At 45.1% G+C, this 13,058-nt stretch overlaps 1 protein-coding gene across 10 annotated transcripts in view; it reads left to right on the top strand.

Annotated features, from left to right (window-relative positions):
* TBX5 (T-box transcription factor 5) overlaps positions 1-13,058 on the top strand; it is an 83,452-nt gene that overhangs the window by 35,350 nt on the left and 35,044 nt on the right. For 8 of the 10 annotated variants that reach the window (XM_048821699.2, XM_075120201.1, XM_048821698.2 and 5 more), the window contains 4 exons: positions 3,072-3,247; positions 5,193-5,287; positions 8,072-8,191; positions 8,871-9,018. In XM_048821699.2, the coding sequence (XP_048677656.1) occupies positions 3,101-3,247; positions 5,193-5,287; positions 8,072-8,191; positions 8,871-9,018 (510 nt within the window). In that variant the 5' untranslated portion in view covers positions 3,072-3,100. Of the gene's footprint in view, positions 1-168; positions 731-3,071; positions 3,248-5,192; positions 5,288-8,071; positions 8,192-8,870; positions 9,019-13,058 lie in introns of those variants that run through there. The other 2 variants (XM_048821695.2, XM_075120204.1) reach the window with 1 other exon arrangement.

Here is a 13,058-nt window from a genome sequence, read left to right as displayed (position 1 = left end):
GAGGGAGTGGGGAAGGAGGCGGGGGGGGGGGTTACTGGTGAGTTTGATGGTTGTCTTTGTGCCTTGTTCTTGTTTGCCTGCCAGAAAAATAACCGGGGGGGGGGTTGGGGGGGCTGGAGAGAGAGAGAGAGAGAGAGACTCGGAGCAGGATCAGAGCTGGTTGGACAGAAGATCTCAGCACTTTGCGAGCAAAGCTGAGCCCGACCCCACGTCACCGCACTCTGCGCTCCGCTCGGCTTCTATTTCCTATGTGCAACTCGCTCTGCCCTCCAGAGAGAGGGGACTCGAGCCAAGATCACAAACCTGCCGGGGGAGGCTGCTCCTGCTACTCAGCGACAGCCTTCTCTAAACTTTCTGTTGTCGTCTTCCCCCGCCCCTCTCCCCCCACCCCCACCCCCGTCCTTAGGAGGGGGCTGGGTGCGGGGGCTGGCTGGGGGAGAATCCGGATCCACCCGATCAGGCCGAGAAGGAAGGCTTTATCTCGGCCTCAGGATCCTTTCTCTGGTGCGTCTGACAACCTGGAAGTGTTTGGCGAGAAAGAGGGCCAGAGGCACTGTGCATTGGAGAGCTTTTTTCCCCTCCAGGCTGTGTTTTAAAATAATAATAATGCGGGTCTGAACATAAATAAATGCAAGGACATGCAAACCAGAAGCCTGATGCCACTCATTTCCATTGCAAGGGGGGGAAACATTAAGGAGATGCGTTGATTGCATGGAATTCAACAAGCAAGGTAACGGTTCTTCCATTGCCCTGTCTGTCTGTCCCTGTCTGTCGGGGGGGGGGGGGAGGGGGAGTGGGGAGAGACAGCGAGAGGAAAGCGCTGGCAGGGGGTCATTGTTACACAGACAGTGTCTTTCCCAAGGAATGCCAAGGCCTGTGGGAGGAAATCAGCAAAGGGGTTTCCTCCCAGGTAACCTCCGCTGGGGGGCGGGAGGGAAGAGAAACACAAATAAATGATGGAACAAAAGGAAAGGGTTGGGGTTGTTTTTTTTGTTTTTTTTTTTTGCTAACCCACTTTGGTGCTAGCTAGCGGCGCAAGAGGCATTTGTCATACAGCGATCGAGGCCTGGTTCTGTCAAGCCCCATTTCCTCTCTGGCGCTCTTGGGAGGGGGGTTGATCTCAAAGTGGGCTGAGTCGCTGTGGTTATTTTTCCACCCCCCCCCCCCCCGCACCCCACTTCTCCTTAACTATGTTTAAAACTGGCGACGTGTGGCGCGAGCCTGCCCGAGAAATTCTTCTCCGCGGCCGCGGCTGCCGCCGGGGCTCCGGGCTGGTCGTTTCAACGAACGTGCCTTGTTTCTAAGCTCGCCGACTGCGGGGGACCGGCGCATACACGCGCGCCTGAAGCCGATTCAAAATGGGTCAGGGAGGGTGGCCAGAGCTCGCCGAGAAGCGGAATGAAAACAGCAGCCCAGCGAAGGGAACCTTAAATGGTCCCTGCCTCTGGCTTGCCTAGCACAACATCATTGCCATTAGCGTGCCTGGGCTTTGAGGGGACCGGTGAGACCCCGAATCCAGCAGCCGTGTCTCATCCCTTCTGCCCGGCGCACACCTTCGCTGCACTGGGACCTTCCCCCCTCCCCCTTCGCCCTTCAGCCACTTATTACAAACCATCTGCCTTGTGTGTGTTATGGGAAAGGAGCATTTGAACTGGGGGGGGGGGGGGGAAAGAAAGCCAAAGGAGCATTTGAACCTGGGGGGGGGGGGGGGAGAAAGCCAGATAGTTTTATAAAATGATGTTTGGAGAGAGAAGTGGCATGTGTCCCCCTTCACTTTTTGTTTTAATTCATCTGTTTCGCCCCCAAGCACCAGTGCAAACACACCACGTCGTGTCTCAATATTTAAAGGAGACTATAACTAGGAATTAATATTTAAAGAGAGTGCTTTAAATACGGTTCGAGAAGAAAGAGCTCATGGAGAAGCAATTATTTTATTATGCTTAAAACATGTCACTTTCTCCCCCTGACATGGCTGTTAAAAACGGACCTGGTACTTTACTTTAAATATTTTTACATATTTAAAATAAACGACACCAAAGTTCTGAATCCTAAAAAAAAAATTAAAAAAGAGAAAGAAACCAGGCAATTTAATCGCTTGTATCCCTCATTGCAACCTAAAGGACAATTTAAAAACTCTTTGAAATTCGCTTTTTACTGTTAATATCTGACTGAAGTTTTTCTCTCAGTTTAGGTTCTCTGGTTTTGCATTTCTGCGGTAATATTGTAGGTTAGATCAATGTAGCTGCAAGTGTAACTGACAGATACATTTAATACATGAAATTATACAATGGCTTGATTTTATGTATTAATTCGTGACTATATATTTATTCTACTTCTACTGTGCCATATGATCTATTAAAGGCAACTTCCCACGTTGTTTGCACCTGAATGGAGCAGTCACTTTCATGTGAGAATGTTGATTGCTTCGCGGTTTGCTTTTGCAAGGGGACTTTATTTTTCTTTGCACGCGAGGTTATATCGTTTGCTTCACGTCTCCATGAGGGTAAAGCACCCTTGGAATGAATTCAGTTCTCTCAAGGAAACATTTTAAGCAATATCAGCTGTAGATGGCTCCCTAAATGGGGAGCTAGCATAAAAACAAAAGTCAAGAGTGGTCAGTAGTTCACCAGCCAGGCTTGTGCATTTTCTTTAAAAAGGTGAAATTTGTAATGAGCTTCCCCAAAAAAACAAAATACCCGGTTTCTTAGCTTTATTGGCCTTTCCAGATATATTTAGCCAACAGCTTACTAGGAGGGCAGCTAAACTATATTGTTAATCTTTTTCGTGTGTGTTGATTAATAAAAAATCTCTCTCTCTCTCTCTCTCTCTCTCTCTGTGATGTTTGATAAAAATTTAATCTCCCCTGCGGACTGGAATAATAAGTCGAGTCTTCTCTGTGCCCCCACCGATATTTTCTCTCCAAGCAGCTGAAGAGGAGTTGCTGCCAGAGGGCGTGTTGGGGGGGGGGGAAGAAGGTGGTCTATATCTATAGCTCTCTCTATACATTTTCTTAAATGCCAGCTTTGACTTATGTCTCTCTTATCTTCCCTCTCTGCTGTGCGCGCCTGCAGCGGGAGACTCAGCGGGGGAAGCTTGTAACATGGCGGATGCTGAAGAAGGCTTTGGGCTTCCCAACACGCCGGCTGATTCAGAGTCTAAAGAGCTTCAATCTGAAACCAAACAAGAGAGTCAGCTCGGGGCCAGCAGCAAGTCGCCTTCCTCTCCCCAGGCAGCTTTCACCCAGCAGGTAAGCGGAGGAGGAGAGACCTGACGAGGGCTGCTCGTATGGTCTTTCCCCGGTTTGGGTTTTTGTTGAATTGTTGCCGAGATTTGTCCGGGTTTCTGTGCTGTGGAGATGGCTAATTCTAGGCACACAGGGTCAAGTGATGAGACTGGACACTAGTGTCAGACTATACTAGCTATAACTGCTGTAATCACAATTAGCTGTGGTAATTACAAGCAAACACCCATCTATATACAAACAGACACACACACACAAATATAGAACCATTCACGTACACAGACACAAAGACACACACATATACTGAAACACACTCACATATCCACGACGCACACATCCATACACACACGAACCCCTACACAAGGCACACACATCATACACATATACACAGACATGCATATTTCAGTGTCTCCCTCTTCCTTCCTTGATTTTCCACCTCTCTTCCTTAATCTGAAGGGTTTGGGGGGTATTGGAGAAGTCCTGTCCCTCCCCGTGTTGCTGGGAAGGGGTGCTGATCGTTTCTTTTGAGACTCTCCAGCATGCACCCGCCGGTGGACTGATATTACTGTGTCGCTCTGCCTTTGAACCGAACCATTTAAGAGGAAAGTAGGCCAGGACGCCGGCGGCCCAGTTAACGGATTGTTTTGGTTTTTTAAACTACAGCCTACCACAGGGACTCGGCTCGTGTGGACTAGAACAAACCATTGTTTGTCTAAAACCACCCCATGAGATGCAGGGCAGTTTTTGTTAAGGCTGGGGATTAAGCGAATATTCCCCTTTCTTTAAATGAGAACAGAGCACAACACGGCTGACGGGGCAAAGACAGTCTTGAATACATGTTTAATGCAGCTCTGTGTTTACATCTCAGGTACATCTAGAAAAGGAAAATTATTAGTGTGATGAACAATAGAGGGGAGAGAGATTCTAGCATAAATCTATCCTTATTCAGATCTTAATTGTGTTGGGGGGGGGGAGGCGCAAAAATCATGTAGGAAGAAGTGGATTTAAAAAGAAACAATTCATGAAATGCCATACGATTATTATTTCTTTCGGGACATGTGTGTACATAACAATACACTATTGACAATAGAGCACCCCGATCTTGCTTTTCTTGACTCCCCCCCCAAAAAAAAACTGCACCAGGAAAGAAGGCTGGGGCCTCAAAACCGGTTTCCCCCCGTCACAGAATTAACATTAATACACGCACACACGTAATATATATACACACACATGTTAATTCTGTGACGGGGGGAAACCGGTTTTGAGGCCCGAGCCTTCTTTCCTGGTGCAGCTTTTTTTTGGGATGGGGGGGTCAAGAAAAGCAAGATCGGGTGCTCTATTGTCAATGGTGTATTGTTATAGGACTTCCATTGCAATCTGTGTAAATGTAAGGGGCTGCACGCTCGGCTGGTCCTACGCATCGTTTGTGGTGGAGCGAGGGCTCATTTACACCACTAGAGGAATTGAAGGGTGCGGGGCACCTCCCTGGCTTTGCAGACGGTGTTTTATTCTCTTTCTTTCTGTGAATCGCCTCTGCCCAGGATCGTTTTCCTTCTAGTAAACTCACGCATTGTCTTGCCCTCACGCATTGTCTATTTTGATGCATTTGGCCCCGTGCCTATCTCTAGCCCTATATCAAAAGGCTACAAACTTCTCCTACGAAAGGGGGTGCCGTGCAGAAATCCGTCTCCTTGCTGCAATGCTTTGCAAGAGCTTCTTTGAATTTTTTTTTTTCCTGGAGATTTCCCTTCAATGAATCATTCCTTTGCGCTGGTCTGGGAGTTACAGTCTTTTAATGTCACGTCAGTTAGGATTGTATAGAAAGCAGAAGCGCTCGGTGCTGACATGCCAAAGTTCAATCCCTCTTCTGGGTCTCCTGTTTTCCCCCAGCTCTTGGAAAGCTCGGAGCTCGTCCTCTCCTGGGTTCACTCATTAACTTATTTATTTGCAGGGCATGGAGGGGATCAAAGTGTTTTTACACGAACGAGAATTGTGGCTAAAATTTCACGAAGTGGGGACAGAAATGATTATAACAAAGGCTGGAAGGTAAGGTTAATAAAAGAGCGCTTCTGTTTTGAAAATGAATATATATATATATTGTATACACAGATGTATATTCTGTACACACAGATGTTTATGTACAAATACACACATTCGTGTGTGTATACAGAGATTGAACAGAAACTTTTTTATGAACATCTTTCCTATGACACACAGCACACACACATATATATTTGTTTATGTATGACACACGTGTCATGGGAGAGTCAAAAGTTCATTTTAAAATTAATGTAAAATCTCAATAATTATGAGTTACGGAGGCCGTTTCGCAAAATTGAATGAAAATAAGCAGGAAGAAATAAAATAAGATGATTTGCCTAATTGAAGCTACAGAAATGTTGAAGACATTTTTCGATTTGAAGGTTTCGGAGTAGATCAGCGAGAAAGGCTGGTTGGGATATTTTCAGGAGGGAGGCCTCCAATACAGTGTATACCAAAAAGATTTGTTTCTTCTGGCTTCTTATTTAACCAGGACGGGGTTCTCCCTAATCCAGTTCATTGGAGTATTTCCAAACTCATGCTGGTTGCAATCAATTGGCCAAAATCTTACATTGTTTCATGTAATACAAGTCGGTGGACGATTTTGTGGGTTTTTTTTTTTTAAATACAAGGAGTAGTTAAATATTTGGAAAAGCATATTTCTGTGCTTCTAGACATTTATTTTGTGTTCAGCTGTAGGCAAATACACACATGCAGAGACATCTCCCAGTCATTCTGTAAAAAAAGTATACATGATCCTGAGCTACTGTTTGTGTCTCTATCTAGACCAACATAAGGTTTGCAAATCTAAGTGTACAGCGAGAGAGAGAGACAGAGAGAGACAGAGAGAGAGAGATCACTTCCATGGTTGGCCTGGTAAATCTAATCACTTAATAAAACCCAACCTCTTTTAAGTGCATTTGGTGCAATTTACCATTTCCCTTGATATTAATGCTTTGGGGCACTGCAGAGTCCCTTTTGCTGAAGAAGCACTGAAATAAAAGTTAAGGAGAAGAGGAATTGGTGATCGATTGAGACGCAGTATTGGCTAGCACCATGCAGACTCCCATCAGTTATCTCCGGGAATCGAAATGTATTTCCCTTTGTATACTACATTGAACAATGTGCATGCCATCGTCATAGGTAGGGGTTCGTTCGATACAGGAAAAAAGTCACCAGACAGAAAAATAATAATAGTTCAAAATTATATTTGCACGGCAAACCATCTAGAAATCAAACCTGCTTTCTGTTCTGTTATATAGTTCTCGGTGTGGTCTCCCAAACTGTGCTTTAGAGAAACAAAGCTCTAGCCATGCAAAGTTTTGCAGTGGATAACAAATAGGTCTGTCTAACGGCTCGGCTTCCCTTTGAACATATCTATTGTTGAAAAGATGGTATCGTTTTAAAAGGAGAATATTCCACAAATAAAGAGACAGGAAATAAACAAAGGGCCGGAGCTCTCTAGAACCATTAGGGAGTACGGTTTGCACAGAACAGAGTTGACTAAATTAATTGTCCTACTGAGAAAAGGGAAAGGAGCAAATAGACTGTAGACTCCAATGCTGTGAAATGAACCAGCACATTGACTTGTTTCAAAATGCCAGGAATAAGTTGCCTTGCAAATGATCAGAGTGTACAAAGCAGTGAAGAGAAATATAAAACACCTTGCATAAAATTCCACTGCAGGCGTGGATAAAAGTCTCGTATGAGTAGCAATGAAAAACATTTACAACATAGAGCTTCTAAAGAAGTAATTGCAGACATCACTCCCAGAATAAACCAAATAGTTTTAGCTATTTATGTAACACTTTATTTTTATTATGACATAAACATATAATTTATACAATATTTTGTTAGTTATATATTTAGGGATATAGCTATATTTCATTGTTCGGGTCTTTTTTCTTTTCCTGCAAAATATTAAATATCAGGTTTTGCTATTTTTGATGAGTAACTTTGGTCTGTATAGCTTTCTTTTTCCTGTTTTTCAAATCACTCAGTCTGAACTGACAAATGGGTCTGATTTCATATTTCAAAGATCTGAAAGTAAATATAATTTCAGAAATAAGTAAGTTTAAGGTTTTTTCTTTAAATTAAAGGATACAGTTTCATATGCTTATTTCTAAACACTGGGAAAGCTCAAACCAAAATAATACTGCTTGTAGTGAAGGAAAATATTTCTAAAAGTCATATTTTCAAGAGTGTTTGCATGTTTCGAAAGATTTGTCAAGTGTGTTTATGTAGATATGTACACATAGCCTATGTAAGCGTGTATCTAACATTTCATACATGTGCGCAAATACGATATATGTACGAGCATGTGTTTGATTCAAAGGCCAATAGTTTAGCAAAAAAACATCCACTATATAATGGCTCATACTTACATAAGTGTAATTTATTCTTTGTAGGGCTATAAATATAACTATCCCTGAAAGAGATTATATGCTCTTGTATTGTAAAAGAATGAAGAATTTAACTACTGGACTGATCACAGACAAAAGGAAGAATTAAAAAAAAAAAAGCCTCTTAACTTTAATTAATTAATTAACTATTTTGCCTGAGATAGGAACTATAACAGCGGAGCAATACTCAGCAGAAAGAAAAAAGTCCCGGTTGGACCATAAAGGAAAAGTTATGTTTCGTGTGTCTGTGTTTGAAGGGTGCGGAATAGTTTCTCGTTTAATATTGCTGATTACCGTAGCCTATACTTCCCTCACAATTGCCTGAGTTTGCGCTCCTCTTGTCATGTTTTCTTCTCTAGATTTATGTTTATTTGTTTATTTTTTTTAGGCGTATGTTCCCCAGTTACAAAGTGAAGGTCACTGGACTCAATCCAAAAACTAAGTACATACTGCTCATGGATATTGTACCAGCTGATGATCACAGATACAAATTTGCAGATAATAAATGGTATGCATGCATGGGGGGACGGGAAAGGTGCAGAGATAGGAGGAAATCTTTGTGTCTGGATTGCAGTTAGCAAAACCTAGTTCAAATGGGTTGAAAAATACCTTTTAGCTGTCAGTTGGTGCTATTAATAAGCTAACAAAGGAAGAAATGTTGGGGGGGGGGGTTGCGAAGTATCCCGAGATAACTCCAGTTTGCCAGCCAAACTTTGGGGCGGGGGGCACAACATTTTAAATTAGCCAATGACTTGAATCCTGTTGGATCCTATTGGTTATCGCGGGGCCAACAACTTAATTGCATTTAAGAAAGAAAATCACCATGAAGGTAAATGTTAAGAATTGCCACATGGTCTTTTCTTTGATATTTAGGAAGAGGGGAGAAAGGGGTTAAATGGGGAGGGGGGGGGAGGGAGAACCAAACGGAAAATGTGTCAAAAATCTCCATTAATTTCCAGAGTAGTGTGTGTTGGTGTCTCCTTCCCCGAAATATATGATGCGACCGTCCAACGGCCCCTTCCTTTGAAACAGACCAAAGGAGCTAGCTAGACAGACAGACAGATACGTTTCCATTCCTTCTAAGCCCGATCTTTCCTGCCCGTCCTGCGGTGGTGAACTTGCTTCGCTGGGCGTAGGCCTGACGCGGGTCCCGAGGGCTAAGCCGGCTTTGTGTCCCTTTGGTTTAGGTCAGTGACAGGGAAGGCAGAACCGGCCATGCCGGGCCGGCTGTACGTCCACCCAGACTCACCCGCTACTGGGGCGCACTGGATGAGGCAGTTAGTTTCTTTTCAAAAACTCAAGCTCACCAACAACCACCTTGACCCGTTCGGACATGTAAGTACCTTCGCGAGGAGGCGGCCTCCTCTCGCTGTTACGGAGTCAGCGCTCCGGAGGGCAGAAGGGAGCCCAAAGCCTCGGGGGGCAATAAGCCTACACCTGCTTCGGGCTCTGAACTCCGCTGGTTTCATGTGCCTGAGGCTCGGCAAAGCCTGGGGCAAAAAGGTTGCAACAAAAGTCTGCCAGCGCGGGGGGTGGAGGTGGGGGGGCTGGCTTAGTGTCTAGCATAGAGTCCGGGAGCGAATATTCAGGGTGATTTTTTTTTTTGCACTCATTTCCTATTTCTGTGGCATCTCTGCTTGTCAGATGAAATGAAAAGTCAGAGCAAGGGGGGAGGGGGAGAACCTGGAGCGGGATAGAGGTTTAATAGGCATAATGTTGGTATTAATTTCACGAAATGGCTTTTGATGCACGCTGGTGGTTGGCAAAGTCCTAGGACTGTTATCAACAGTTGGCTAGAATTGAGCTCTTACTCAGTCGGTTGCATTTTCAGACATTCTTATAAGACACATGGTGGTGGGTGTGGGTGTGTTGGGGGGGGGTGATGCTTGGTGAAATATAAATCATGACTGCATGTCTCTCTGTGCAACGTGGTAAATTGCTGGATCTGATCTGATCTTGTCCCAGTAACTTGGCAGCTGTCGTAGGACACTACAAAGCGCAGACTTCAGGCCTGTTTAGAGAAACAGTAGAGTGTACTCCGTAGGAAAAGGAAAACCTTAAGAAATACTACATGGGCCAGATGCAAAACTTATGAGGCTGTAATGTAAGGGAATAACGCAATGGGGGAAGACAATGGAATTAATTAGCCTTTAACATAAACAGCATATTAGTTTTTGTATCCATGTATGAAGCAAAAAATTCGTGTTCACATTCACACCCCTTTCTCCCCCCCCCCCCCCCCGCCACATATCCTGCATCAGAGCAGGTGACTGGAGTCGATAACCTGTAGGGGTCCCATGTTTATGACTCTCTCTCATCAGAAATAGACAAGAACCGCTCTGTCTCCCTGCTTTCATTTGCAAGCATGTTAGGCTCTGTATGCATGCTGCACCGTACCTCCTATTCTGTATTGGGCGGTGCTGGACAGTTGCAAGGAGTGACGGCCCAGGGAAGTCGAGCTCATTCCCAGTGTTAGAAGGTTGGGATTGTCTCATTTTTGGGGGCAGTGAGAGAGTGGATACATCTGAATTCATGTTCATTCTCAACGTTCTTGAAAATTGGGTATTTAGCTGTATTGACTGGGAGTTGCTTATGCAAGTCCTTGTCAGGTCTTGCCCTTTGACAGTATTCTTAAAAACAGGCTGGCCAGGCCAGGCTTCAGTGGGTAACTTTTTAGCTACCTCGTTTTAACCTCATGTGGCTTAAAAGCGGCTTGCTGCCTCCGTGAAGTGGGTTAAAGGTAAAAAGCAGGCATAATTATTCAAGGAAATGGGACCGAATGTGGTTCCGGGTCTCCGATTCAAAATGGAACGAGGCTCAAAAAGAAAGAAAGAGAAAAGAAACCCCGCTAGCACTTCATATACAAACGATTTCTGTGCGTAGGGTCAGGCACGGAAAGGCTGTGTGAATTGCCCAGCCAGGAAGAGCCATTTTTCAAAGGTCTTCCTTTGAACAAATACATTTATAATTAGACAAGAGGGTATGAATCAAGATCCCCAGTGTCTCGTTTCCAAGAGTGAATTTTCCAGTCTGCTTTCAACACTTTGATTTTCTTAAAAACGACAAATCTTGTGCCATGAAATCCATAGACAAGTGGCCTCCACTGATGGAATGAATCCTCCATGTGGACTGTAATGCAACTAGCTAGCACAGTGAAGGGGGGACGGGACATAATTACTAAGGAAGTGTGGGGTGGATGTGAGATCACAGCCTAATCTAACCCCCCTTTCCTCCTCTTAATCGTCCTCTGGTTTATCTGTCCCTCCCCCAGCTCCCCAAAAGAGGACATACGATCTCCTTATGGTTCTTCACTCAGCCTGGGTGGAGAAACGTCCCTTCCAGGAATTGAGATTCCTGCCCAAACCCCAGGAGAGGGGGAACAATTCGTGCCCAGCACATCTTGTCCTGTGTTTGGAGGTTTAGACTCCACCAGCAACTCCCCTTTCTAAACTCCCCCACCTCAAGGACCTAGGCTTCAAAGAAAGTTCTAGGGAAGGAAGGGGGCGGCGGGCGGGGGGGCTGATATGAGATGCCCTTGGAAGGAAGAGGCCAGCAGCCATTTTACTCCCTGCTGCGAGCAGGCGGCGATAGGAAAAAGTCTCTTTAAACAAACCTAAGGCCACGCTAAACAATAGGGACTTCAGAGGGGAAGCGGCACCAGTGGGCCCTCAATTAGAGTCGCTGTAATGAAATTAAAAATCATTAGATCGTTCACCGTTGATGTCCACGATTTACCGGGATGTCAAAGCAATTTGGCTAAAGCCCCAGGATGAGAGGGTCTGGCAGGCACAGAGGACTTGCAGGGGCCGGGGTTGGCGGGACAGACTGCGTCTGTCTGTCGCCGAGTTTTGCAGCAGTCATTATCATTACAGACTGCAACCAAGGAAGGGGGGAGGAAAGGAAGACAGTCTTTTCTTCCAGGATTAATCCCAGTTGAATGCCAAGCTTTCGAAAGAGACAGTATCTGGTTTTATGGTGGGCACCAACCCTGGCATCCAGGGAAGTCTATGCAAAGATGGTTGGCTGGGTTAGGAAAATCACTGAGGTCTCTTTAGCTGGGGTGATCAATTAAAGAGCATGTTTAGCTCTTGGGAGAGAGCAATCAGGGCGAAGGCTGAACCCGTCGTGGTGGCCAGCCCAGATCAGCACCGCTGTGTAACCAGGCTCTCTTATTTTGAGATTTGTTAACATCTGGGCCAACTATTGATTTTATATCGAGAAACAATTGGGAAAAATGGCGATCCCCCCCCCCCCCCCGAGATTGTTCTTGAAAAAAGTTCGTGGATCTTCCGAAAAAAAATTTCCTACCAGAATTTTTGAAAAAGGCTCTTTTAATAAAGAGCTGTGGACAGGTTGACAATTCAAAACATTTCGGCCAGCTCTCACTTTTGGCTTAGAAAGTGTGGACAAGATTAAAAAGGGGGCAACAGGCGAGTCAAAGAAACAAACATTTCAGGGGAGAGGCAAGCGCTACCTTCAGGCTGTTGGTTTAAAAATAATTTCTCTCACACACCCCTCCCAGTTGTGAGGGCAGCTGCTCGCCTTCACAGTCATTTCCAACAGTGCTAAATAGTCCCCTCCAGGGTCATCACTGAGACAGCTTCATCCTTGAAGAAGGCACTTAAGGGAAATCCAGTTTAGTTATTACGCCACCTGGGTCTTCATTTCAGGCCTTTCCCACAATCTGAGCAATGAATAATTTACGAGCCCCAGGAATTCTATCATGTAATTTCTGATGGGTCGGATTTCCTTTCGTACTCAACCCCACCCACAATAAATGTGACTAGCAGAGCAATAATTGTAATGCTCAGGCAGTCAAACTAAAGCAGGAGATTCCACTGCGCTATAGAACCAGTGAGCCAAATGCTTCAGTTAGGGTCATTACATTGCAGGCGGGAGAACTGTGGGCCCAATGGCTTTTATTAAATGTAAATATGTATGTTAGACCCAGGCACACACGCCTCCCGTAAGCTCTTTAAAGTTATGTTATTGCAAGATGATGTTTAGCGAGGAACCTGATTTATGGCCAGGCTGGTTGTAGATTCCTTGTGGAGATCAATTTTATATCCCTGGTGGAAAATATTCCCACTGCTCATGTCTGCTTCCCGTGTCAAGGGGCTGGCTTTCAGCAGAGGAGAAAGTCCGCCTTGTTCCTAAAAAAATACGTTCAGCTATTTTTACTCCTGGAGACCCATAAAGATGAAACACCCCCCCCCCCCAACACATTTTTAGAGGGATGTGAAGTCTATGAATGATAAAACCAGCTCACTTGGTCTCCTCAGACGCCCCTTTCCCAAGCGAAGCCTCCCCTCCCTGCCCCCCAAAGCCCTGTCGTGGGGATCTTGGCCTGAGGGGAGAGTGACGGATCTAGGCCT

This window comes from Caretta caretta, chromosome 15 (genome assembly GCF_965140235.1).
Source record: "Caretta caretta isolate rCarCar2 chromosome 15, rCarCar1.hap1, whole genome shotgun sequence".
NCBI classification, from domain to species: Eukaryota; Metazoa; Chordata; order Testudines; family Cheloniidae; genus Caretta; species Caretta caretta.
Note: the sequence above shows the minus strand (reverse complement) of the source record. Positions and strands in the feature narration are given on the sequence as shown.